At 34.2% G+C, this 23,393-nt stretch overlaps 1 protein-coding gene across 1 annotated transcript; it reads left to right on the forward strand.

Moving 5' to 3' along the window:
- The first annotated feature begins 12,881 nt into the window (after positions 1-12,881).
- LOC147825974 (ubiquitin-like) lies at positions 12,882-13,136 on the forward strand. Its single transcript, XM_087183543.1, has one exon. The coding sequence runs from the start codon at positions 12,888-12,890 to the stop codon at positions 13,119-13,121; it is 234 nt and encodes a 77-aa protein (XP_087039669.1). The 5' UTR covers positions 12,882-12,887; the 3' UTR covers positions 13,122-13,136.
- The last annotated feature ends 10,257 nt before the right edge of the window (positions 13,137-23,393 follow it).

Below are 23,393 nucleotides of genomic sequence, written 5' to 3' on the forward strand. Positions count from 1 at the left end.
TGTTGATCAAAGGGTATGAAGTTTCAGCTGAACAAGATATAAAACTTTTTGACACCTATTGCACAGCAGCATGTCTATATTCAAGAGTACAATATATTTCAAAATAGCTAAGAGAATACATTTTAAATGCCTCACCATGAGAAGTGATAAGGTCAAAAATACATGATTCAGCTTGATTTAATAATTCTATACTGTATTGCAAAATATCACATTCCAAGCATTTAATATATATATGATTATAATTTGTCAATTAAAATCACATTTACAAAAGTTATGATAAAAGTATCCACATTTACTATCCCTTGTATTGAATTTCTATGGAAAATTTAAGCTAAGAAGCATTTCTACTGTTGAAACATTTAAAACCACTGCAGTCCACAGAATTATATTAGAATTATATTCTAATTCTAATTATTATGAGTGTATTCATTCTTCAGAAAGGTACATTTTGTTTCCTGTATTAGATCTCTATGGCTGCTGCAACAAATTATTGCAAAATATGTTGTTTAAAACAACAAATTTTTCTCTTTCTAAAAGCCAGAAATCTAAAATTTTTCAGTAGGGTGATGTCACAGTGTAGGTGGAGATAGTTCTTTCTGTTAAAGCAGAATCCATTCTGAATCTCTTCCAACTTCTGATGGCTGCAAGAATCCTTGGTCTGTGTGCACTTTACTCCAATTTGGTCTTTCCTGGTTACATAGTATTCTCTTCAGTATCAAATATCCATGCATTTTATGTGGATCTTCTTGATTATCTTTAAGATCCACTGAATAATATGGAATAATCTTTCCAATTTTAAATCTCTAATAGCAGCTAGGCATGGTGACACATGCCTGTAATTCCAGCACTCGAGGAGGCAGAACCAGAGGATTGCTGTGAGTCTGAGGCCAGCCTGGGCTACATAGTGATTTCAAGACTAGCTTGAACTACATAGAGAGACCCTGTCTCAAAATAAAATAAAATAAAAAATCTCTGAAGGCACCGCCAAAGTCCCTTTTGCTAAACAAGATAACATTCCCAAGTCCTAGAGATTATGATGATAATATGTTTGGAAACCATTATTCAGTTTACCACATCCCCCAAAACTAAGGAATTATACAAAATACAGAACAGAATACATTTGGTGAAGGTGAACAGATTGCTAATGGTAATGTCAGCAGTACTAAAAACAGTAGTAGTGATAAGCATAACAATAAAAGTTGTAGAAGTAGTTGTAGTAGTAGCAATGGGCATTGCTGCTGCCATTATTGAATACGTACAATCATGATGCCCTTTATAATGTTATTAACTATGTAGGTCACTTAATCTTCAAAAGAGTCCTAAGAAAACAATATACTGCATTATTTTATAGTACATCCATTGTTCGGGTGAGGAAACTGATGCTAAGACAACTAAGGAGCTGTCATTAAATTGCACATGTAAGGATGGAAGGAATGTAAATTTAAATACACACAAAAAATGATTCATTGCATATTTCTGGCATTCATTGCAGTAACAGTTGCATGCCTTCTAGAGAAATCTGAACCCTAGTGTTTAAAACTATGAAAGGAAAACTTGACAGCTTTGATATTGTAAAATGAAAACTTTTTTTGCTTAAATTCTTTTATTGGTACATTTTAGATATACAATATGTTTACATTTATCATTGGGTGCTTGTACTTGTACATGATGTATCTTGGTTCTTATTTTTTCCCTATTACCTGTGTGGCCTTCACCCCCTCCACCCTTCCCTATTTACATGGACTTTATTTTGATTTTTTTCTTTTCTCATAATTTTTCCTTTCCTTTCTTTCCTTTTCCCTTCCCCTCCCACTTTCTTACCCTTTTGGACCTTTTATTCCTATTTCACATTATCAGTTATTTGTTTTAATGGTTTTAATCCTTATTTACACTTTCAGTTTCTAGAAAAAGTAGAGAAATTGTTCGGTATTTACACATGCATGTCCTATTTATTTCACTTAAGAGTATGGCCTCAATATGTATCCATTTAGCTGTAAATGTCTCTAGTTTCTCGTTCTTTATGGCTGAGTAGTATTCCATAAAATGAAAAATTTTTAAATGATAAATGTTCCTATGAACAAAGTTAAAAACAAGTATTAGGCCAAAGGGAAATGTGTTTTTCCAAAAAAATGTGTCCTATCCATTTGGCAAAAAAACTACTAATTAAGAAAAGGTAGCCATTAAAATTGTCTTTATTTAAGAAAAATTCATTTGCACTGATGCTTCCCTGAAAATCTTATATGAATTACTAAAATACAAATGAAAGGCAAATGAAAACAAAACTCTGGGAAACAGCAAAGAGTGACTGTGTATCTGCTGGGATTTTGCCACAGAATAGGAATTATGGTAGCTAATTTGAATAGTGCCTGGAATTTATTCTGTAGTGTTAGAAAGAGAAAACACTAAAGGGATTTGAACTAAAACAGATGTTAGTAACTATAGAAAGCACTTAGAAACTTCCTAAGAGCACAAAAAGGAAGAAGAGGCACTGTTATAACAAACTTAGAGACTGGGGAAGAAATATCTCACACCTGCCATGTTTTCTTTTATTCAGAGATTAGCAGGGTGTGGTTAAAACCACATCCACCCTCAGTGACATTGCTTACTGGAGCTGATATTACGGGATGGTGGGCCAGGAGGGATTCTTTCTAGGCTCTTGGGGTCCCAAACAAAGAACTGGACAAGACACACAGAAAGGTAGCAGGATATGCATTTAGTGAAGGTGGAAAAGAAGTACGGTCTGCAGAGTGAGAGCTGGTTCTCAGCAGCTGCAAGGATGAGGGAAAGGGGTCTTTTGTATCTGGAAGCCTTGAAATGGCTTCTTTTTTTTCCATTAAGTTTATTGGTACATTTTAGGTATGAAATACAGTTACATTCATCGTTGGGATCTTGTACCTTTACATGATGTACCTTGGTTTTTATTTTTTACCCTTTCCCTGCCCTCCCTTCGCCCCCTCCACCTTTCCCTATTTCCAAAGACTCGTTTCCATTTTTTCCTTTTCTCGTATTTTTCATTTTCCCTTCTTTCCTTTCCCCTGCTCCTCCCACTTCCCCTGCTCCCTTAGACCTTTTCTTGCTATTTCACAATATCAATTATACATTGTTTTAATTACAGTATCAAAATGTAGAGGACATTACCACAGATTTTACAGAATTTAAAAGAATATAGAAAGCATATTACAAAATTATTTTTTGAAATAAATTTGACAACTTCTAAGAAGTACCTTGGAAGACAAATTAATGAAACTAACTCTGAAGGAAATAGAACATTTGAATAGCACCTATTAAAGAAAGTATATTCCTAGCTTGAAAACCTACCTCTATGACAACAAAAGGCTCATATACATTTTAACTGATAAATTATATCAAACAATTGAGGCAGAAAAAAGAAGGAACACTTCTCCCCTCATATTAGGAAATCAACATTGTGCCAATATTAAAACTGGATAAAGATAAGAGAAGAAAAAAAATATGTACATAGATAAAAATTTGTTTAACAAAACAAACTATTAGAAGTCAGATCTGCCAGTAGTTAGAGAGTGGTTTTATTATAGGGATGGCAGTGGTGGTTCAGCATTGAAAGATCCACCCCCAGGAGTCATCATTTTAACAGAGGTAAGGAAAAAACCATATGATCCTGTTAGTTGCAGAAAAAATATTGGACTAAATTCTACAGCTTTTCTTGGTAAAACCTATCAGGAGACTAGAAATAGAACAGAACCTTCTCAACAGATAAGACATGTACTCCATACTTCCAGCAAAAATGCCATATATGAATGGAAAAGATACAATGCTTTCTCCCTAAGGTGGGGAACAAGGGCAGATATCCCTACTCTTCATCTGCCATTAAACTTTGAAACATAAGCTCAAACTAAAATAGTCTGGCAATAAAAAGGCACAGTTAGCATAGCATTGGCAAGGTAGAAGTAAAATCTTTACATGTAGATGAAATAATCATCTACACAAAAAATACTAAGAAATTTCTAGGAGCCCCTAGAACTTGCATTTGAATTTAGCAGGATTAGAAAACACAAGGTATATATAAAAATTCAGGTCTATGTATTCTTTCTATAAATGAAGAATTGGATATTGAAATTTGAAAGTTATAAGTATTATAATCCCCAACTTGAAACTATACTGCAAAGCTATTGTGGTAAAAACAGCATGGTACTGGCAAAGAAACAGACCTGAGGATCAGTGGAATAGATTGGAAGATGCAGAAACAACTCCAGACATACTCAGCCACCTCATCTTTGACAAAGTAGTCAACCACCCTCATTGGAGGAAAGATAACCTATTTAATAAATAGTGTTGGAAAAACTGGCTTGCAACCTGCCAAAGATTAAAACTAGACCCATACCTATCACCATGCACTAAACTAAGATCAAAGTGGATTAAAGATCTAAATATTAAGACAGAAACACTAAATTTGCTGGAGGATAAGTTAGGTAGAACTCTTGAAGACATTGGCATAGGAAAAGACTTTATGAACAAATCCTCAGTAGCACGGGAACTAGCACAAAGAATCAACAGTTGGGATCGCATCTTATTAAAAAGCTTCTGTACTGCAAGAGAAACCACCAACAGAGCTAAGAGACAACCTACAATGTGGGAAAAATTTTTTAGCAGCTGTACATTAGACAAAGGACTACTATCTAGAATATATAAAGAACTGAAAAAAATCAGACACCCCTAAATTCAAAGACCCAATTCAAAAATGGGCATCTGAAATGAACAGAAATTTCTCAGACAAAGAAGTAAAAGCAGCAAATAAATATATGAAAAATGTTCAACATCACTGGTTATTCAAGAGATGCAGATGAAAACAACACTGAGGTTCCACCTCACCCCACAAAGAATGGCTGTTATCAAGAAATCATCCAATAACAAATGTTGGCAGGGGCATGGGGAAAAAGGAACCCTTCTCTATTGTTGGTGGGAGCGCAGACTGGTGCAGCCACTGTGGAAATCAGTATGGAGATACCTCAAAGAACTAGGACTAGAGGTCCCATTTGACCTAGCTATTCCCCTGCTGGGTATCTTCCCAAGAGAATTAAAAGAATCAGACCAGAATGATATACGTAGACCCATGTTTATAGCATCACAGATTGTAATAGCTAAAGCTTGGAAAGAGCCCAAGTGCCCATCAACTGGAAAATCAATAAAGAAGATGTGTTTTTTTTAAATAAAATGGAGTACTACTCAGCCATAATGAATGAGAAACTAGAGACATTTATAGCTAAATAGATGCATATTGAGGCCATCCTCTTAAGTTAAATAAATAGGACACACATGAGTAAATACAGAATAGTTTCTCTAGTGTGAGAAACTGAAAGGGTAAATAAGGATTAAAATGAATAATTGATAATTTGAAATAGGAAGAAAAGGTTCAAAGGGGTAGGTTTTGCAGGAGGGGAAAGGGAGAGATCAGAGTTACAGGTTGGAAACTGGAAAGAATCCATATATAGATTGTCTTTCAAACTGTAGGAAGAGATGTAGATAGAGACTAGGCTGGAGCTCATCAGTGGGTTGGGAGGGAAGAGTCCCTGAGATCAAAGGAGAGAAGGGTGTGTTTCCAGAAGAAGCACATACAACTATGTATAGTACACAGTACTGGATAGTGTGATAAATGACTGTTACTGTTTTAGGTACTTATCAAAACAAGCTGTGCTTTACATCCTTTAGAGCATAATCTTACTTATATAAAAGAGTTTACTGTAAAATGATGTGCTCCTATGCTAATGGTAGCCTCATGTATCTCATGTTTAACTGCGTATTTGGATACTATCAGGTGGCCATCACAGATGATTGATGTATACCCTCTTAGTCTGCTCTTAGAAGTTGGCACTCTGTGAGGTACTTTGAGATACACATGGATGAAATTGCCTGATAACATATTTCTCAGATTATATTTCCATCATGTCACAGGAATGTATTGAAATTTAAATTTTAAAAAAATTTGGCCTATGTGGAGTCTACTGGCTAATTAGAATTTTTTTCCAGAGCACTATTTGTTCAATATTAGTTTTGAAAATCTTTCTAAAACAAATCACATCCTTTGATGTTTTGCTAATGCTTAAGATTTTTTTTAATTATATGGAAAAATGTTTAAGTACTTTTCAGTTTTGCTTTAGTTGAGTTCTATTATATTTAAATATTATAGTTTTTTCCCTTGCATTGTTTTTCTTTGAATAATTTTAATTTATATATATATATGTGTGTGTGTGTGTGTGTGTTTAGTGAATGATAATAAAGTTATACATTTAAAAAATACTTCCTCTAAAGCTACAGTAATCAAGGCAGTGTTGGTGTAAGGAAAGACATATAGATCATTAGAATAAAACAGATAATCTAGAAATAGAACCACACATATATGGTTCACTGAGTTTTGAAAGATTATTTAACATTAACATTTTATAGAACATAAACTTGCGAGCAGAGGAAAAGATAGTGTTTTCAGCAAATGGTACTAGAACACCTGGTATCCATATGTAAAAAATTTAACCTCAACCCTTTATTTCCATATATAAAAACAACTTGAAAGAATCCATGAACCTAAATAAGAAAGCCTAAAAGTATAAAACTTTAAGAAGAAATTATAAGGGAAAATGTTCGTGAATTTAGGGTAGGCAAGGATTTCCTATGATACAAAAATATGATATATAAAAGCAAAAAATTGATGACATTCCATCAAAATTTAGAATTTTAAATGCCATTGTTAAGAAAATGAAAAGTAGTCCTTAAACAGACCATATTTATAATGCATATAATCTATGACCAAAATATATAAAGAACACTTACAGCTCATTAATAGACAACTCAATTAAAAAGTAGACACAAGAAGATGATAAATAACCAGTACATCATAAAGAAATGTGTGCAACTCTAGAATCAGAAAAATACTAATCAGTACAATAACAAGATCATATTATACACTCATTAAGGAGATGAAAATTTTAAAAGAACAAATGTCAGCTTAGGTGTGAACCACTTAGAACTTTCTGATACTGCTAATGTGAATGTAAAATGATAAAACCGTTTTGGAAAACAATATAGAAATTTCTTGTATTACTGTTAAGAACCAACAGTTCTGTTCTTAAATTTTTACTTCAGAGGAATGAAAACATGTTCACAATAGATTTATACATACAAGTTGACTATCCCTTATCTGAATTTCTTGGGACCAAAAGTGTTTCAGGTTTTGGTTTGAAATCCATTTGATCTGCAAAGAGGATAGCTATTCCTGCTTTGTTTCGGGTTCCCGTCTCATGGAGTATTGTTTTCCACCCTTTAACTTTAAGTCTATGAGTTTCTTTTTGAATTAAGTGTGTTTCTTATATGCAGCATATTGTTGGATCTTGCCTCTTGACCCATTCTGCCAGCCTATTTCTTTTGATTCGTGAATTGGGACCATTAACAGGGATGGTTATAACTGATACGTATTGACTTATCATTGTCATGACTTTTTCTTTTTGTTGGATTCTCCCTCTTTGTGTCCAGTGAATTCATTCTGCTGTGCTTCTTGGGGTTGTGATCCTCATTGTCTTTGCCTAGGATATTGTCTAAAATTTTCTGGAGTGCTGGTTTGGTATTCATGAAATTCCTAAGGTACTCTTTGTCATGAAAGTATCTTATTTCTCCATTAATTTTGAAAGATAGTTTTGCAGGGTACATCAACCTGGGTTGGAGGCTGTTTTCCTTTGTAGCTTGAAATATGTAACCACACATTCTTCTTGCTTTAAGGGTTTGCATTGTGAAGTCTGCTGTGATTCTGATGGGCTTTCTTTTGTATGTGATTTGTTCCTTTTCCCTAACTGCTTGTAGAATTTTGTTCTTCTGATGGGTTTATGGAATCTTAACTATTACATGCCTATGTGTAGATTTTTTTTTATCAAGGCTAGTACGAGTCCTATATGCTTCACTTATCTGTATGTCAAGTTCTTTTCCCCTGCTTGGGAAGTTTTCTGCCATCACTTCTGTGAACAGTTTTTTTTTGTCATCTGCACTCTCTCCTGTTTCTTCATTGACTCTGATCAGTCTGATGTTCTTTGCATTGTCTAGCAGCTTCTGGATTGATTTCTTATAGTCCCTTACTATTTTAAAGCATTTTTTCTTTTTTCTGGTCACTAATTGCAATCTTATCTTCTATATCTGAAATTCTGTTGTCACATTGGCGCATTTTACTGTGTAAGCTTTCAATGGAGTTTTTAGTCTCCTGGAAATCTGTTTGCATCTGTTTTATGGATTCCATTTGTTTCCTATGTTGGGATTCCATCATGTTCCTCAGTTCCTCTTTTTATCTGTGTCTTCTCTAGATTTATTAATCACATTTTGCATTATCGGCATGATCTCTACTGTTATCTGAGAAATTATATCTGATTTTATTTTTTCCAGATCCTCTTTTATTGCCAGTTCAGGGAATCCAGGTGGTTGAGTATCAGAGTGTTCCCTCTTGCTTCCATTTGAGGTTGCTTTAGGTGATCTGGAAGTCTGGTTTTGAGACTTATGTGTCTTCTCATTTTGAAGGGTGGGGGAGGGAGGCTGTTGGTGAAGCCTGCACCACTCACCTTATCTGTGCTGAGGAGGGTGGTATGGCCACCCAGAAGCCTCCTTCTGGGCACTGTTAATGGCTCATCTCCTCCCCTGAAATAGCTTCTTGCTTTTGCAAATAAGGCATTGGGATGATTGTCCTATGGAAGACTCACTTGATTTTGTGCCAGAATGGAAAATGGCACTTTCCATATGGTTCAGTGTATGGTGCTGAGGAGCTTCAGAGTCATCCTGGGTCTTGCATTCTGCACATGTGCCCTGGGTCTCCACGGCTTTGACAAATTTTGCATTTGTTTGACCAGTTTTGTCCCAGCTCTAATCTCCTATTTCAGTATCTCTGCTGACAGAGAACAGAATGGCTGGGGCTGGGCTGCCAAAGAGAGGCAGTAGGTAGAGCCTCTAATCCTTCATTTTCCTGTTGAAGGGAAACTTCTCATACCTAAAAGAAAATGTGAAGCAAGGTTCTTTTTCATCTTTCTGCCTTCCTTCCATGCTCCTTCCTTAGCTTTCCATTTTCAGAACCTCTCCTAATGCCAGCTGACATTAAAATACAAAAAACATACTTTTAGAGCCTAATTGGTAATGCACATATAAATATGTATGAATGTGTGTGTTTATGTATATGTGGCATTATAAAAGGTGGACTTGAAACTGAGAAAAAATAGATAATGAGTACAGTGTAAAAAACAGAGATACTACAGGAATTTTGGAAGATAGTGTACAAACTCTGCTATACAAATAGCAGAAATAACTTGTATTTTTCATTCTTTTTCTATCATGCCCTTGTCTTCTGCTTCCATCAAACTGTAAAGCCTATTTCTTTGTCCATTTAATTCCATCTGGTCTTGTGACATTTTTTTGTCCAAAGAATATGCTGGACCAAGCACTATGTTTATTTTAAGCCTAGATCTTAAGTGACCTTGTGTGTTTCTGATTGTTCTGTTACGATAGTCCTCCCCCATGAGAATAATCCCAGAACTTCCTCCTGAGAAGTGAAATACCACATGGAGAAGAAAGAGGAATCATTCCCACCAAGAGCATGTTTGACAACCCAGCTCTTGGCTTAATTTAGTATCTCTGTGTTAAACATTAATGGAAAACAGGAAACTGTGGCCAAAAATCACATTATAACCTGCCTTACCCTTGTAATCCTGTTGTTCCTAGTCTTGCCCAGAGCTCTATGGAAATATTGAGGAAAAAAAACAAAATGGAGATAGACAGGGACATTAGCCTTTAAAACTCAAGTTCTATTAGAAGTTCAGAAGCTGTTCAGGGTACTCACAATGAGAGGGAAGAAATAATAGAAACTGATAGAATGATACCTTTCTGTAATTTTTTAAAAGGAAGTGAAGAGGAAACTAAGAACAAAGAAGGAAAAAAAACCCTGAGTATCAGAGAAGAAAGGAAAGATACAGACACTAAACCAAACATAGAAAAAGTCAGTCAAACTAAGAGTCAATAATTTGAACAGATCAACAAAACTGACAAACTAACTTGACTAAAAAAAAAAAGAAATGACTCAACTAAAATAAATAAAAAGGAACATTACAAACAAGGTTACCAAAATGGAAAGCATTGTAGAATGCAATAACTAAGTATAGGATAATAAACTGGATAATCTAGACAAAATTGAAAAATCCCTAACCCACACAACCTATCAAGATGAAAACATAGAGAAGTAGAAACTCTGAGGCAACCAAAAACCAAAAGTAAAGAGGTTGAATCAATAAGCAGTATTTCCCAGGGAAAAAAATCCCAGGCCAAGATTAGCTCAAAGATGAATTCCACCAAATATTTAAAGAATGAGTGCATATTTATTTTAAAATTTTTTCCAGAATATTAGATAGCTAATTGTATGAAGGGTAGCATCACCCTTATATCAAAGCCAGACAGACACTACCAGTTAAGAAACTACAGATCAATATCACTGATGAATAATGCTGGAAACTCTCAGTACAGTAATAGCAAACTAAATTCAACAGCTCATTAAAGAGATCATGCATCACAATTAAGTGGTATTTATCTCTGAAAAGTAATGAATAGCTCAACATATGCATATAAAAATATGATATAGCATATTAGCAGAATGTAGGATAAAATTCATATGATCATATCAATAAATGCAGAAAATGCATTTAACAAAATTCAACATTCTTTCATGATTTTAAAAAACTCAAAAATTAAGTTAGAAGAAAACTATCTCAACAAAGTAAAAGTCATATATAATGAGCCTTTGGCCCACCAGCAGCTTAATGTAGGAGAGATTTATTTTGGTTCATGTTTCAGTCCATAGTTAGCTGATTCCAAATTGAGAAGGCATAGTGAAGGAGCACAGCAAAAGAAAATCTGCTCACTTCATGATGCACAGGAAGCAGACTCAAAGGAGGAGCCCAGAGGGAGACATGGCCTCCCAGACCAGACACATAATGACCCATTTCTTAAGAACAGATCTCACTTCCTACCAGCAAGTCAGCTATAATGCCCCAGAATGCAAACACCTTCCAACCTCAGGAGGTTTTGGGGGTTGTTTTAGATCAAAACTGAAACAGTCACTATGACAAAATACCTCAAATAACTTATAAAAACAAAGATGTTATTTTGGATCACAGTTTTAGGATTCTAGTCTACAGCATTTAGGTCTCTAGTGGGGGCAAGAGATAGCAATGGCAGGAAGGACATGACAAAATAAAACTGCTGGATTCGCAGTGAGGAAGGAAAAGGAGAGAAATAGATCCAGATCCCACAATTCCCTTTGTTTCCAATCACCTGAGCACCTCCCACTAGATCCCACTTCCCAGAGGTTCCACTTGCTCCCAAAAGAAGCACTCTGGTCCAAGTTTTTAACATGTGGATCTCGGAGGAAGAGTCAAGGTCTAAAGTTTAGCCATCAGGGACAATATTAGGATGCCTCCATGGGCCTTTTTATTCAATAAAATACTGAAAGCCTAAGACAGAGCAATTAGGTGAGAAAAAGAATAAATAGGTGAACAAACAATTAAAAGAAGAAATCTAAATCAGAAAGAAAGAAGCAAAATTGTCTTTGTTTGCAGATGGCATGATCTCATATATAGAATACTTTGACAATTCAACCAAAAATGATTAGAACTCATAAATGAATTCAATAAAGTTACAATTTACAAAATCAACATACAAAAGTCATTAGCATTTCTATACCCTAATAAGTCTTTTTAAAAAGAAAGCAAATAAATGCCAATTATAACAGCATAAAAATAAAATAGAATATAATATTTAAGTGTAAATTAACTGTGGCAGCTAAAGAATTGTACAATGAAAACTACAAACAAATGATGAAAGAATTTGAAGGGCATACAAATAAATGGGAAGATATTAATGTTCATGGAGTGCAAGAATATTTTTTATTTTTATTTTTTCATTTTTTATTTTTGGTATGGAAAATTGAACTCAGGACCTTGTATTTGCCAGGCAGGTGAGGTGCTACTGAGATACATCCTGGCCCTAAAAATATTTTTTAAATACCCATACTACTCAAAATATTCTATATATTCAATGTAATCATTATCAAAATTCTGATTTTTTTTGCAAAAATAGAAAACAAAACCTAATATTTATATAGAACAAAGAAATCCAAAAGTCAAATTGATCTTGAGCAAAAGGAAACAACAACAACAAGAAAAATCTAGAGGTATTGCACTACCTGGTTACAAAATATATTATACAACTGTTATTGACATTAAAACAGATTAAGCAGAGGAAAACCCAGTAATGAACACACATATTTACAGTCATACTCAACAAAAGTTCTAAGAATACATAATGGAAAAGAACAATCTTGTTCATAAATATGTTGGAAAAGCAATATTTACTTGCAACAGTAAAATTGGAAACTTATTTCACAGCATACAGTAAACTCAAAAGGATAACAGACTTAAATTTGAGACTGGAAACTATAAACTATATAGAAGAAAATATAAAGAAAAAGCCTCTTTATCTTGGGCTAGGCAATGATCTTTTCAAATATAACCTCTAAAGTAAAGTCAATAAAAGAAAAGTAGACCAATAGGATTGACTCAAACTAAAAAATAAAAGAAACAAACAAACAAAAAAACCCCAGATAACTTTGTGTAATCTCTCTAAGTGTGATCATTTCATTTCACAAAGTAAATGTATATCAAAATACATTATGTACTTAAAATGTAAAATATATATATATATATATATATATATATATATATATAGTGCTGGGAAAAGGTGCTAGCTTAGTTCTATTTTTTTTAATTAGGAAGTCCCACACCTTGTCCTACTACAACATCCAGAAGGAGTCCACCTGGCACTTTGTCTTTGGTCTGAGAGGAGGGATGCAAATCTTCATGAAGACCCTCACGGGTCAGACCATCACCCTCGACGGTGAACCCAGTGACACCACTGAGAATATGAAGGCCAAGATCCAAGACAAGGAGGCCATCTCCCCTGACCAGCAGAGGCTGATCTTTGCAGGCAAGCAATTGGAAGATGAACACACCCCGTCCAACTACAACATCCAGAAGGAGTCCACCCTACACCTGGTGCTCTGTCTGAGGGGAGGTATCTGAGCTTCCCCTATGTTTTAAGCATACAAGAAGTTCCATTGCACTTTCAATAAAGTTCTTGCATTCCAAAAAATAAATAAATAAATTAGGAAGTCCTAGAAAGGGTTAGACAAGATAATTAAATTTACGGAGATATAACTTTGGCTAACTCCAAGATTCAAGTATAAAGAGAATACTCTGAAGTTTCTAAAGATAATTATCACACATGCGCATACATATACGTGTGACTACACCACAAACACACACACTTGCAATAAAGCAATAGTACTTATCTAAAGTTATATTCAGACCCAGACTAAATGACACTGCTTTAAAATCTCTGACCAAAAATGATATTGTGTAGAACAAAGAAACTCTAAATACAGTCTTGAAAATGTTGCTCATGCATTACTTCTGGAAAACAAAACAAACTCCTTGACTATTTTAATTTTTTAAAAAACAAAAGAATGCAATGAGATACAAGAAATCACTAAGAATATTTACTTGGGGTGATATAATGAAAAAGATGCACAATAATAACTGTCAATGAAGTTATGAAGAAATACGAAGCTTTACACATTGTTGAAGGAATGCAAAATTGAGCAGCTTCTTTGGCAAATGCTTGGAAAGTTCCTCCAAAATTTAAACACAGAGTTACCATGTCACCCCAGCCATTCCATTCCTAGGTATATAAACGGAGAGATGTGAAAAAGTGTCTATTCACAAATAATTGAATCAATAATCATAGTAGCCAAAGAGTGGAACAAATTTGAATCTCCAACAACTAATGAATGGGCAAATAAAATGTGGTATGTCTATATAATGGCACATTATTCAAACATATTAAAAGAAAGTATTGAGGACAGGATTTAACTCAGTGGTTCCACCGCCTGCTCCACAAGTGCAAGTACCCAAGTTCAATCCCCTGTACCAAAAAAGAAAGTATTGATATATATTATATATTCCAGAACAGAAATGCCATAGAGATGTAAAGTAGATGAGAGACTTCCAGGAAATGGCTGAGATGGAATAGGAGAGAATGCTGGTGGGTTTGGGGTTTCATTTAGGACTGAGGAAACAGTCTGGAATTAATGGTAATCATACAATCTTGAGAATACACTAAAAACCACTGAAGTATACTTTAAAAGAATGGTGCGTGGCATAAAGGAAAATAGTAGCCAAATATGATCCAGAAGAAGGGAATGCCTTAAAAGGCATGAAAAGATGCTTTTTAAAACACCTTAAATTTAAAGATTTATATTTCATGTGAAAACCTCATCATTGCGCTTTGTAACAATATAGTATTCAAATTTATATAATTAAAAATAGCCCCTTCCATTTGAAATTAAGCTCTAGATTAAAAATTTCATTGCCAAATTTATTTATCTTCTAGTGTTTCTAGATAATCACAAACCATTGTCATGCCTAAAAATAGGAAATAATTCTATAATATTTAATCTAGTTAAAAACTTATTTTCCAAATTTATTTCCCAAATGACTTTTATAAATATTGTATTTTGTAAATCAAGAATCTATATTAAGGGGCCAGGGATTTAGCTCAGTGGTTCCGTCGCCTGCCTCTCAAGTGCAAGGGACCCGAGTTCGATCCCTGGTACCAAAAAAAAAGAATCTATATTAAGACACACAGAAAAAGCATTCAATCGTTATCTCAAATATTTTCTTTTAAGCAGAAATAACCTATTCCCCACTTTTAGTGCCATTAAGTTTTTGAAGATTCCAAGATAGTTTTCTTGTGGGATGTTTCATACTCTGAAGTTGTTTTATTTTTCATTTTTAATATTTTTATTCCCTTTTACCTTTGCATTTTCTATAAACTCAAAGTTAGATCACAGATGCAATTAGATTTAGGTTAGACATTCCTGATAAGAATTCTTTTCAGTTATACTGCATTTCTTCATATGTAAAACAGTTTACTGGCAACGTGACGGGAACAACTTTCACTAGGTGAAGATGCTGATTTTCTATTGGATAAGTGCAGGTTAGTTTGTAATCATTGACCTGTCTGTGGGTTGTTGCTTTGTCACAGTGTAAATACATTATTCCACAGTAATCTTTCAGTCAACAATTTAACCAATGTGGCTATTTAAATCAGTTTTTTACACATGGGATTGAAAGATGGCATATTCTATTCTACTTCTACATGTATTAATAGTCTGTAGGTTAAAATATTTTTCTTGTCACCCTGACAACATGTACCTCTGTTTTCCATCTTTGAATATCACAATTGTTTATTAAATATGGAATGAGTTACATATAACCAATTACCAACACATTTTTGATATTCCATTGCTACAAATTAGTTAATGAAGCCCTTTCATTTCAGTTTTTGTGTATTTTCAAGACAATTGCATTTATTTTGGCATACTTTATTTCTGGTGTAAATAAAGTTGTATACAATTCATATTATATGATCCTTTGATGTTAGGAGCCACACATTGAAATATAGGTAAAATTAACTGTCTTTAGTTCGTAAAGTATATGCAATATGCTAGATGGTACACACCTGTAATCTCAGCACTTGGGAGGCTGAGGCAGGAGGATCGTGCAAATTAGAGGCCAGGCAGGGCTACATAGTGAGTTCAACATCAGGCTGAACTACATAGCAAGATAATGTCTCAAAAAAAAGAAGCAAATAACAACAACAACAGAACATGATAAACTTTTTCTATGGGACTGAGGGCTTTTTTGCACAAAATTATTATTTCATGAATGTTGAGTATTACTTTCCTCAAAATATTCATTCTTTAATGTGTTCATTTCTCTCTGTCTCTTTTTTTTTCATTTTACTACCAGAATGCCTCTCAAATACTTCCTTATCCCTGCTTGTAAGATAACAGCTATCATTGGCTTCTTAATCATAGGAGTTATATGTTTATATTCTGAGGGAACACAAGTATTTCAGGACTGTGTTTCAAATTTTCTGTAAGAATAAAAGAACATTTTCCATTTGATCCAATACTCACACCTATACATATGTTCATGAATACATATCAAGTTGTAACTATTTCTTTTTTCTTTTTTTTTTGGTACCACAGATCGAACTCAGGTCCTTGCTCTTGCAAGGCAGGTGGTGTAACCACTGAGGTAAATCCCCGGCCCCAAGTTGTAACTATTTCAATGAAACAATTGTATTTTCCACATGTGAAGTATTTTGAGATTTTTCTATTCTTTCCCATTTTGTTCAATTTGAATTACAAATGTTGACTTCACAATACTGTCTCAATTTAAAATAAAACATCAAATTAGAGTACGTAGAAAAACTAAATTCTCTAAGCAAATGACTATAACTAACTAGAAAAAGAAATGATAGGAAATATGGGAATTATGAGCCGGAAGATTAACTAGGAAAGTATTCACATGGTTTGAAAGTTATATCAAAGTATTAAAAAAAATCTAACTTCCATCTCTTTCATCCTAATTTATTCACCTTTTGCTTTTATATTATCTTATCTTTCTTTTATTAGGGTTTGACAAGTACCTAACTAGAACTACATTAAAGTACACACGTTATTAAAAAATTCTTTATAACTTTTAGTGTTAAAGAATGCTGTGCTTATTTGACAATTATGTCACCTATAACAATTATTAAAGGTTTTTCTCTCTGGAAAGAGAAAGGCCATGACTCTTTTCACAGCTACTGCCAACACTGTGTTTATTTCCTTTTTTTATCATCAGGACTGTTGAAATTGCCCCTTCACCAGTCTCTTTTTCACTTGTCTTTTCCTCTGAATGTCAAAATGTTACTCATACTGCTACTAATGTAACTAATAAAATGTCATTTCTAGCTCCTTAAATACTCCATAAAATTGCTGCCATTAATGTAAAGTGTTAGTTTCTCAGTGCTGCTGTAATAAATTACCAAATATATACAATGGCTTAAAGAACACAAACATTACTATGTATTTCTAAAGATCAGAAATTTAAAATGGGGGTGACTAAACTAAAACCAAAGTTTCAGAAAGGCTGAATTTCTTCTGAAAATTTTGAGATGAATGTTTTCCTCTGCCTTTTCAAGTTTCTAAAGGTTGCTTCTTCCATCCTGCAAACTAGAAACACAGCATTTTCTCCAACTTCAGAAACACATACAGCCATGTTTTGCATATCTTTATATTTTCACAGTGCCACTAATCTACAATCATTGACAAATTGCTCAGATTACTAATTGTGATGTGTTGACCTGACTTGAACCACCTAGCACATCTGCACATGTGTGTCTGTGGATGATTGATACATAGGCTGAAAGGAGGGAAGACCCACCCCCGATGTAGGTGGCACCAACCAATAGTCTTGTAGCCTGAACAGAATGAAAAAGGGAAAGAAGGAGGAAGTCTTCCTTGTTGTTTAGAAGAGGAGCTTTCGTCTTCACCATTGCCTTTGTTGCCCATCTCCAGTTTCTTCAGCCTTCCAATGTAGATCCTTTGGCTTTCTGACATGGTCTCTGCAATGAACTGCAGGCCTTCAAACTTTGACTGGATCCTCTGCCTCTCCAGTGCACAGAGAGCCACATTGCATGCTTCTAGCCCTGCCTTCACAGAATTCCTTTGTAAGCCTACCTTGTAAATCCTTTATATAACCATATTTTTTCTATTAAATCTGTTCCTCTAATAAACCCTGATACAGTTTGACTAATGCTTTGGAAGTAAAATCTCCAAAACAGGAGCACACTTAGAGGTATCAAAGTTGTGGAAAATAAAACCAAGATACATGGTCTATTAGTCATTTTCCTATCACTAGAAAAAAATTTCCAGCACCCACAATTTAAAGGAGAAGAGGTTTATTTTGGCTTACAGAATTCAGAGGATTCAGCCCACAACTGGTTGGCTTCAAGGAAGACCAGCATGGTAGAAAGGCATGGTAAAGCAAAGCTACTCAGCCTTGGCATCCAGGAGGCAGAGAGAGAAAGGAGGACCCGGGAGAAGACACCCTGCCAGTCACACCCCCATTGACCCACCTCTAACTAGGCCCCACCTCTTAACAGCACATTCAGCAGGGAACTAATGAATGGATTAATCTACTAATGAGTATGGAGACTCTATGATCTAATCACTTTCTGAAAGCTCAACCTCTGAGCTAAGGAGACTTCTAGGGGACATTTTAAATCTAAACCATAATATGTTAATAAGAGGAGGTGGTATAAAATACAGAGAAAAAATGATGCTAGGAAGGTAAAATGAAGCCAAAAGAATGAGGGACATGATAATAAACAGTGAAAAAATAAAGCAGAGTTTTTAAAACAGTCACACTTTTGGTAAATATTTTTCTTTCTGTCTTTCTCATATATCCTATCCATACTGCTGAGAATTAAGAAAGTAATGTCATGAAGACAGTTAGAGAGGCTGGGCATGGTGGCACATGCCTGTAGTCCCAACAATACTTTGCAAGGTTGAGACTAGAGGATCACAAGTTTGAACCCAGACTGGGCAATTTAGCCACCTAGCAAGACTTGTCTCAAAGAAGTTGAAAAAGAAAAAGGGTGGATGGTGATGTACCTCAGTGAGCAGGCCTTGGGTTCAATCCCCAGTACCACCATAAAGAAAAAGAAAAAGAAAACTAGAGAAATGCAGCAGGGGCTATCGCTGCACATTATGGTTACCTTGTCATCAAATACAATGGAAGTCAGAAAGCAATGGAACATGTCTATCTTGATCTTATTACCAGGAAAGTGATTCTATACCCAGAAATGAAGAAAAAATAAAAACATTCAAATGAATGAACTTTGAGAGTGTCATTTCTTGGTTTGTTTACCAATATATTCATACCAAAATAAAAATGGTAATGGAAGTTTTTTAGGCTGATGGTAGAACCTTATCAGATAAACACTAGACAGTTCTGGAAGGCTGAAGAGTTCTGGAAGGCTGAAGAGTTCTGGAAGCAGTAAAATATGTGTATCTATCTATATAGATAGATAACATGTTATACATATTATATCATATACAGTGTCTGGCTAAACATGTCTACCCACTTCTAGAAAAGAAAAATAGTATGATGTTTATTCAACAGATGGTGTTACTCTCTTATGGGGGACCCTAGAGGATGTCATATGTCCCAGAAAACTTACTACACTGCCAGCCCTTAGAGAAGAAATTAAAAATGCATGTACAGCAATCTCAATGGGCCAAGATTACCCAAGGAGCAGTTCAGTGTACTAATAAATGTCTGGAAGCTAATGGCCACCACTTTGAGCACCTCTTGTAATTGTAAAGGCCAAAGGTAACTTGTATTAATTTCATGATGTCTCAAAAAATTCAGTATTATAATATTTATACAAGTTTTTCTTTTCCTGAAGTGTATATACATTTTTGGTGGACTCTGTATGATTTTTTTCTTGATTATTTTTTAACAAGATAGTTGTTTTTTGAAAACAGAAAGTAATATTTTGTAGATCTTGTAAAATAGATACATGTAAAATACATATATGTTTCACTTAAGAGTATGGTATCAAGATTCATCCATTTTGCTATAAATGTCTGAAGCTCATCCTTCTTTATGGCAGAGTAGTATTCCATTGTATTAAAAAAACACATCTTTTATATCCACTCATTAGTTGATAGGCATTTGGGCTGTTTCCAAGATTTAGCTATTACAAACTGTGCTGCTATAAACATGGATGTGCATATATCGCTGTGGTATGATGATTTTAAGTCTTTCGGGAGGAATAGCTGGATCAAATGGAACCTCTAGTTTTACCTTTTTGAGAAATCTCCACACTGATTTCCACAGGGAGGAGAGGGGACTTGAGGGAAAGGGGGGTTGGAAAAAATGGGGTAAGATGTACCATGTACAGGTGCAAATTCCCTACAATGAGTGTTATTATTATGTAATTATGTATCCCTAAAAATGTACCAATAAATGTTGTCCTAAAAATACATATATGTTAACAGTGATACAAAGGGTAATAGGGAGTTATGTGGAGTAACACAGAAAAGGGAAAATGCAAAATCATTGATTTCCTGTGCATGGTGGTAGAACCAAACTAGTGGAAGAATGAGATAATCATATTCACTAAAATGGTAGGATAGATCTACCTCTGAGTTCTTTCCTCTGGGACCATCATGTGCTTTTCTAGCTGCAAACTGACATACAGAGCTGTGTCACATATTGTCACAATGATATGGCTTTGATATTTCCTGTTAGAAGCAGCATGAGCTAATGACATCAACAGGACCAATTGGACTGTTTGCTAAAACATTAGGAGTAACATTCATAGGTCCCCAACACAGTACTTTTAGCATAATAGTGTGATTAGAGGATGTAAATAATAAATACTTAAAGAAAAGTTTCCATTGAAGAAGGACTCTGTACCTTCCAATAATGTCGCATCTAGCAACATGGACATATGAGGAAATTGAAGTGCTCCTCCACATTACCATCAGCCACCCAGATAATTTTAGAGCAGCTCTGCTTGTCAAATAGCCTGTATCAGACCCGGTAGAAGCCAGACACACTCGCAGATGTTTCTTACAGAAGAACAATCCAAAAGAGCAAAGGAGGACAAAGGTTGCCAAGTCTCCTCTCTGGTCACTTAGGGAAAAGAGAAAAAGGAACTCAGCAATTGAGGGACCCAGGTGCCACTTGGTGTGTTTGTGTGCTCCAGAAAAAGGAGCTAAAAAGGCTTTATACTTGGGTGCACTTACCCTGTGGCTCCAGTAAGCACATCTCTTGGACTAACGCTGATGGAGAGAGAGGCTAAGGGAACACATGTGACTGGGAATAATCCACAGTAAAATTCAGTGCCAAGGGAGGGATGTGCTGTTGTTGGAGGATTGTTGTTTTTTCCCCCCTAAAAATAAAGGATTGTTTTGTTCCTTAAAAATAAAAATAAAAATTTACATTTATCTGAAAAGATCTTCTTTTTGTAAAGCCAGACTGGATTGTCAAACCAAGATTTTGAGCACTCACAGGTATGCATTTTACTCTTATTCATTAAATAGGTAAAATGTCAAGGCCACATTGCATTTACTTTCCAATACAAAGAAAAAATATATATATATATATATATATATATTCCTAAATCTTTAATTCTGTGAATCCATATAGGATGATAATTTGACTTTAATTATCTCACTTGAAGATGTTCATTATATCATTTTTTTTCTTCCAAAATAAGTATCATCCTTGCTGCCAACTATTTTGCATAAACCCTAAATGGAAAAAAATTTCAGTGTGTATACCTGTCTTTCTTATTTCCATTTTTTTAATGGAGAAAAGAGAGACAACATCCTTTTGTATAAGTGAAACTCAAAAATATCGAACCCAAGAAAACAGTTATTATTTTGCATTCATCCATCCTTCTGGTCTCAAAATAGTTGCTTTAAAGACATACCAAGTTATTTACAAAGGCTTTGTTTGTCACCTCATTTTTAGGCTTAATTATAACATATGCACACTTTAAAGCCTTATGTGAACTAATAAAAATGCTTTTAGTTATCCCTTCAGAAAACATTTATTGGGGATCTCTGAACTTTCAAAGAATACACTATCATGTCAGAATTTTATGCAAACATCATCATATCAAACATTTTAGTAAATATCACATTTTATCTTTTGTCAACTGCAATCTTTCTTAAATATTGTGTTGTTTAAATTCTTTCTGCACGGTCTTGTTTGGGCAGGATCAGAAATAAATTTTCATCCAAAACATTCTGAGCTGAAGTGTCTACTAATCAAGCTACTTTCTCAAAGTGAGTTAAGCATCAGAAGTTATTTTGATTCTTTCAAGTAGCTGGATTGAAATTTCTAAGCATAGATACATTTTTGCAAAGGTGGTTTACACAAGCTGTTGGGAGATTTTAAATTTTTATTATTTCAATCTAACATTTTGAAGGCATATATTACTAAAGAACAGGTTTAGAAAGTTAAAATAACAGTTTTAAATCATTAAAAAGAGGAAACCCTTCAACTATATTAAAATCAGGAAATCTCAAAGCCTAACCTTTCCTTCCTTCACTAAACATTTCTGAACACCACCCTTCATCAAGTATGAGTTCAGTGCACAACATAATTTGATAAATTCAATGTCTCTGTTCTTAAATAATAATGACATCTACTTTTCAGACACTCACTTTGAAAATTAGAGAACATTTCACTTTACTCTTGGGAATTTCAAGTAGTAAACGGAGGCTTCACCTCTTTCTTTTCCTCTTAAGAGAATAACATTTAAAAGGAACTTGAGTGTTAAGGAACTTGACTGCACCAAACTTAAGAGAATAACATTTAAAAGGAACTTGACTGCACCAAACTGTAGTGGGAAAAAGAAAAAAGAAGATGCTTATTACCTGAGATCAGAAATAGAATACAAACATAGCCTATCTTTAGTTTCCAGATAAAACATTTTATTTTTGGTTAATTTCATTAGTCCAGTTTTTTTTCTCTAGTTTTATATTTTCTCCTTTCCATGATAAATTGTGACATTTCAGTTCCACTGAGGTGGAAGTAAGAAGAATGAATAAGAGTTAATGTAATGTTCAATATTCTTCTCCTCTCACTTCTTGGATTGAAGTTCTGAGGTATCTTTTGTAAAAAGGCATGAACTTCAAGACCTTTTCTCATAAAATCAACAGCAGAGCTCTATTTCAGTTTCAGGGAGCTTTTGTAGTGTCTTATTTCTCACATGAATAATATAAAATTTCTAAAAAAGTAGCTCAAGACTATGTACATACAAACTAAGAAGTAGAACTGAATAATTAAAATACTTTAGATGTCAAAAGTAACATTTATGAATTATTCAGATGAATTGACAAATATTCAAAGTATTTTTCTTTTGAGTACACATATACATAAATAAAACTCCTTCCACTTCACTTCATACAAATATCTAAAACCTAAACCTATGGCTACAATCAGACTACTTTACAAGTCAGTTAAGTATATCAGATTTTGAGTTTTAATGTCTTAGGTATGGTAAAAAAGTAAACAAATCAGATGAATTGAATGTGTATTAATCTTCTTCATTTTTGAACAAACATAGTAAAAATCCCACAGTTCAAGGTAAATGGCTTACTTGAAATTCATTGCATCATAGAGGCAATCTCTTAGTTTAATTTTTGCTTTACTGTTAAAGATCTTCATAAACTGTATAACTTACTCAAAATCTCTTCATTCTTCTAGATTTAGAGTTGTAGAAATCTTACCTTATCACAATCTATCTCACAGAAACAGGAGATAAGATTATAGATTTAGAATCTAGATTTCCTATTACATTCTATAATTGTGTGTGAATAAATACACAGTCGGAACATATTGTTTTTTGTCCAACCAACTTGCCAAGATAATGTT

This window comes from Heterocephalus glaber, unplaced genomic scaffold (assembly GCF_053883595.1).
Source record: "Heterocephalus glaber isolate CG9 unplaced genomic scaffold, H.glaber_assembly_v1.0 deba00001481, whole genome shotgun sequence".
In the NCBI taxonomy this organism is placed as follows: Eukaryota; Metazoa; Chordata; class Mammalia; order Rodentia; family Bathyergidae; genus Heterocephalus; species Heterocephalus glaber.

Excerpts from the sequence above, each read along its gene's own strand:
- LOC147825974 (XM_087183543.1), top strand. The coding sequence starts at position 12,888 with ATGCAAATCTTCATGAAGACCCTCACGGGTCAGACCATCACCCTCGAC.